Here is a 5,443-nt window from a genome sequence, read left to right as displayed (position 1 = left end):
ATAACAGATCTTTAATGTAATGTGGTGCTAAACCGTTCAGTGATTTATAAACTAACAACAGTATTTTAAAGTTTATTCTTTGAGCTACAGGGAGCCAGTGTAGGGACTTTAAAACTGGTGTTATGTGCTCTATCTTCCTGGTTTTATTGATAACACGAGCAGCAGCGTTCTGGATCAGCTGCAGCTGTTTGATTGATTTATTAGTCAGACCTGTGAAGATCTCAGAAGAATTTCATAAACCGGAGGTGGAGGAATGTTTAACTGTCACTTGTGAATCAGGAATATAAATGGCACCAAAAAAATAGTAAATATGTGTTATGATTCATGTCCTGTCCATGCTGTGTTTAGCACTCATTCTGCTCACCTGCCATGCCTGATTGCTTATCTGTTCCTCCTGGGCCGTGCCCTACTTAAACACCCCTCAGTCTCTGCCTCCTTGCCAGATTATCGACAGCCACGAGCCAGTAGAGATCCAGCGTTTTCCTTCCAAGCCTTCAGTGTTCTACGACCCCTTTTTGTCCACGGATTTACCCCTCCTGCCAAGCCCTTCACGGATCCCTTCTATTCTGGATTTCAGGACCCTGACCCAAGCTCTGCCTCACGACCATGGATTGTTGCCTGCCCCTCAAAGCTAAGTTTGCTCTCTCTGACCTCCTGTGTATGACCTCTGCCTTATCATCGACTAAGTCTCTGGGTGTTGCGTTTTGGATCTCCTCGTGGAGATCTTCATTGCTTCTACAGAAGCCTGTTCCACTGGTTTCCTGCATCACCCTGTCATCAGACCCTCTCCTCCACCCGTCCACTGCTCTACAGTGCTGTGTTTGATGTCCTCTCCTTGAGCAGAAACCAGTTTCTGAAAATAAACTTTTTCCCTTTTGTACACTCCTGTGTGTGTGTGTGTGTGTGTGGTTGATTTTTCGGGTCCCCTCTGAGTGTCCTTACAAATATGTTTAGTCAATTATTTCTTTATTGTTACAATTATCCTCAGCAATAAATATTATACTAATGGAAAACCCATTTGTTTCCTCTTAAATGTTGCCACATTTGTAAGAAAAATGCATTAATGGGTTGAACAGCAGAATTGAGGATGTGGGATGTCATGAAAAACTTGCCAAATCATTTCTAATGACAGAGGTTTTTTTTTTTATATTTTCACTTTTGTTGTGAACTTCCGGTACACCAGGTGCCAACAATCAGGTGCCTTTTTGGCCAGATTAGCAGCACCTGTGAGCATGGACCCTGCTACAATGGTTAGTTGGCGTCTGCTCCAAGTATGCCACATTTGACTGATCTGGATAGGTATTGTGCCATCAAAGTACTTCAAGCTGGTGTTCCGCAAAGCCAAGTTGAAGTATGGTTTTTTTTTTTTTTTTTTGGGGGGGGGGGCAAGACCTAGAATCATCTCCAAATTGAAGGCCAAGTTCCATTTATCAGGAGATGTCAGAGACAGGCTGTGAAGTGGACATCCCAGAAAGACAACACCACTAGAAGACCATTTCTCACCCTGTCAGAACTTAAGAACTATAGGCACTTTTCTACAGATTTGCAGGCAGGGTTTGTCAGACAATATGGATGACAACTCTACTGAGACAGCCCAGAACAGACTGCACTCTACCAATCTCTGGTGTCATACAGCTAGCAGGAGGCCTGCTATGACTGGCCTTTGCCATCAAGCCCATTAGCGATGGTGTCTACATCCATCCATCCATGTTCTCAGCCACTTCTACTTTCTAGGTCACTGAGAGCAACATGTGCACTTAAACCTGTGCATGTGGAGGAATGCTATGCTGATTGCTGCACAAATAGGGTAACAGCTTTTGGCAGAGGCAGTGTGATGGTGTGTGTCAACATCTCCTTCACTGGAAAAATAAATCTTGTCGTCAGTGGAGGTAATCTCCATGCAGAGAGGTATCGATATGAGATACTGCAGTCAGTAGCACTCAATATATCTCCACAGTCTGGGACTAAACTTTATCCTCCAAGATGGCAAGGCTTGTACCTTCAGAGCAGGGTTTATCACAGACCTCCAGAATCTAAGAGAAAAGGATGGAATGGCCTACCTGCAGTTCTATGCTTTGCTGCTGAAGATGGCCTCTAATACAGAAGAAGTCCTCCAGATATAGAGTATTATACGGGAACAGACTGGAAATTTCCACAAAAAGTTTTAAGCAACTGTTACTGACATTTGTGTGCTCACATACCAAATTGTGTCTGTAGAATATCTGGACAACAGTGTATGTTTAAAAACCAGCTTTCACTTTATACACAAGTGTTTGACCACACCTGTTAATTGTTGAATTTGGGTGTTTCAGTCAGTGTTTTGGCCGTGAAGGACAGTCTTAATGTTTCAGCATCAAAAGGAATTTTAGGACAATGTTATGCTTCCAACTTTGCGGCAGCACTTTTTAGTAGTTTTGTTTCTATTCCAACATGACAAAACAAGGACTATAAAAACATAAATTGATCAGTTTGATTGATTGCCTTTGGCCAAACTTCCTGTATCTAACTATGCTCCCACTAAAGCGGAATTGTCAAAGGTAATCATTTATTTTATAATTTTAGTGAAAGTGAAAAATAAAGCAAACTTTTACTAAATCATCTCTGCCTTGAGCACTTTTAAAGCTGAGCTTCTGTTCTTTCACACAAGCCATCCACAGATGGCATTAAGAAACTTCTACTTGTCATTAAAACATACCATTGCAGAATTATGTCAGACTAAGAATGCATTTACTGTAAGTTTACTTCCCCTTCTTTTATTCTTTTAAAAATGTGTGTGGGTGTTTCTTAGCTGGAAGGTGAGAGCTGCTTCTAATTCTTCCTGTCTGACTCCAATGAATCTCTTCTTCAGAAGAACAATCACAGAAGAATTTCATAAACCAGAGGTGGAGGAGTGTTTAACTGTCACTTGTGAATCAGGAATATAAACGGCACAAAAAAAATGAAGAAATATGTGTTTGGTCAATTATTTCTTTGTTGTTACAATTATCCTCAGCAATAAATCTTATACCAATGGAAAACCCATTTATTTCCTCTTAAATGGTGCCACATTTGTAAGAAAAATGAATTAGTAGGTTGAACAGCAGAATTGAGGATGTGGGATGCGACCATGAAAAACTTGCCAAATCTCTTCCAATGACAATGATTTTTTTTCAGATTTTCACTTTTGTTTTGAACTTCTGGTAGACCAGGTGCCAACAATCAGGTGCCTTTTTGGCCAGATTAGCAGCACCTGTGAGCATGGACCCTGCTACAGTGGTTAGTTGGCGTTAGTTAGGAACTGACTGGAAATTTCCACAAAATCTTAAGCAAATGTTACTGATATCTGTGTGCTCACATACCAAATTTAACCAGATTTCCTTTTGTTACAGAATAAGTTTGAAAGAGGAGTAAAAGAAGCCATCTGGGTTAAATATGAAAAACCAGCATTAAACTGAGGAGGTGGTCTCAGGTTCCATCTTTTTAACACCTACAGAGAGGGTAGCTGTGTCACTGTCGAAGTAAATCATTATTCATATAACATTGTTTTGTGTCCATGAATGCTCAAACTGGACTGGATCTAAAAATAAAGGAAGCTATTTCCAATTTACTCAATCCTCTCTGCTGTGAACACTGTAAATTTAAGTTTCTGAACTGTTCAGTTCAGTCTCATCACATATGATGAAATTTAATGACTGCTTAAGGTTTTCATACTTTTGTTATTTATTATCTAGGCCAACTGAAACTCGACTGAATAAGATGTATTGTGCTCTTTTACACGAGGCATCCTCAGATTCCACAAAGAAACCTGTACTACTTGTTATTCAATGGGAGCATAGGTCTGTCCAACTGAACATGAACTTAGAGTAAGTTTACTTCCCCATTCTTTTATTGTTAAAATGTGCATGAGTGTTTTTTTTCTGTTTGACTTCACAAATCTCTTCTTGAGATTAAAAAAAAAATCAAGCAACTACAGGACTTTAAAATCATGGTTTGACAGGATGGGGGGAAAGAACTTGATGGGCCACACAGAGTCCTGACTTCAACGCTAAAGAACTAAAAGAAGCTGTCCGGGTAAAATATGAATCTGCCAAGAAAATCCTTCACCAAATCTAAAGAACTCCTGATCAAATCGACTTTAAAAAGTGGGCTTGATTGATTAATATCTTAACACAATTTCTTAATATTCAAATGTTGATTTAGCATCAGTGACAGGTTTTTAAATTGGTTAAGATATAAGACATCAGTGTTCATGATATCTGCCTGAAGTTACAGAGGCTACGTGATGTTTCAGTGAATGGGCGGAGCTTCTTTCAGACTGAGGTGAACCATCCAGGTAAACAGAGCAACCTGTGTGACACTGAATCTCTCAGAGCTGATCTTTCTTCTTTGGAGGTTTTCACCTCTGTTGGTTTATAGCAGCTGATGAGCTGTTTTAGATTCAGATAAGGTTCATTTGGACTTTTTCAAATACACAACTCAGAGATGGATAAAACAGACATCTCAGAGATGGACACAATCGTTCCAATTGGCCCAATGGAGTCACCAGAAAGGTAACTAATAATATTGTCAAAGAAACTGTTTTCTGTTCTCACGTGTTCCTTACAGGTAAATGTCAGGTGATGCAGTCTCTGCTGATTTAAAACTCTTTTGTAGAAAAACTGGTTTCCTTTCTCCTGAAGTTATTTTTTAACTCACTGAAGAAATACGGTCCTGTGATGTTTTTACAGTTAATTATTGCATGGTTGTAAAAATTTTGATCCATTTCTGACGTCTGTGTTTTTCTTTACTTTTCAGTCAGCCCCCCACAATAAAACCAAAGACTACAAATAATATCAAAGAATACACAAAGGATGCACTGTTTAAGGCAGCATCTGAGGGGTACGTATCGCAACTTGATGGCCTGTTGGAGTTCCTGCAACGCAATGAGAAGAAACTTATAGATTTTAGAGGTAAGTAGGGTGGAAGCCACTTTTTATTACAACAGACATTATTGTCCTGTTGTTGTCGAACAGATTTATTTGCAGCATGGAGTCTATTGGTCAATAAAAACAACAAACAATCGATTTTTTTTTAAAGATTTTTAATTTATCACCTTTCTTCATTTTTTGGTAGTGGGTGTGAAAGAGTTTTTGCATGTTGCATGTTTCGTGTAGATTCTGCTGCTTGACTTCTATTCTGTAGTTGAAATCATTTTGCTTCCTATACGGGGAGCTTTCTCATTTCAAAGCCTGGAGAGTGTGGAGTTCCAACCTTTAAAATGTGTGAGATGCTCTGTTTATGCAGCTAAATTTGCATGCAGAGTAATCTTCCTCCCCTCCAACTGGAGAGTCATTATTGTCTTTGTTTGCCTGGCTCACAAAGACATGTTTTAGTCATAATGATGAAGGTCATACCTGCCAACCGTCCCATCAAACCTGAAATTTGCCCCTCTATCCCTCATCCCGTACAAGGGGGGGGGGGGGGG

The 5,443-nt window shown here is 39.7% G+C and overlaps 1 protein-coding gene across 2 annotated transcripts in view; it reads left to right on the top strand.

The window, feature by feature from the left end:
- Positions 1-1,403: 1,403 nt before the first annotated feature.
- The window catches only part of LOC108248546 (transient receptor potential cation channel subfamily V member 1-like), a 15,510-nt gene continuing 11,470 nt past the window's right edge, over positions 1,404-5,443 (top strand). Inside the window, exons 1-2 of one of the 2 annotated variants that reach the window (XM_025010874.2) lie at positions 1,404-4,529; positions 4,774-4,928. In XM_025010874.2, the coding sequence (XP_024866642.1) occupies positions 4,462-4,529; positions 4,774-4,928 (223 nt within the window). In that variant the 5' untranslated portion in view covers positions 1,404-4,461. Of the gene's footprint in view, positions 4,530-4,773; positions 4,929-5,443 lie in introns of those variants that run through there. The other variant, XM_025010875.2, reaches the window with a different exon arrangement.

The sequence above is a fragment of the Kryptolebias marmoratus genome, linkage group LG2 (assembly GCF_001649575.2).
Source record: "Kryptolebias marmoratus isolate JLee-2015 linkage group LG2, ASM164957v2, whole genome shotgun sequence".
NCBI lineage: Eukaryota > Metazoa > Chordata > Actinopteri > Cyprinodontiformes > Rivulidae > Kryptolebias > Kryptolebias marmoratus.
The sequence above is the reverse complement of the archived record's forward strand: the minus strand, read 5'-3'. Positions and strand labels throughout refer to the sequence as shown.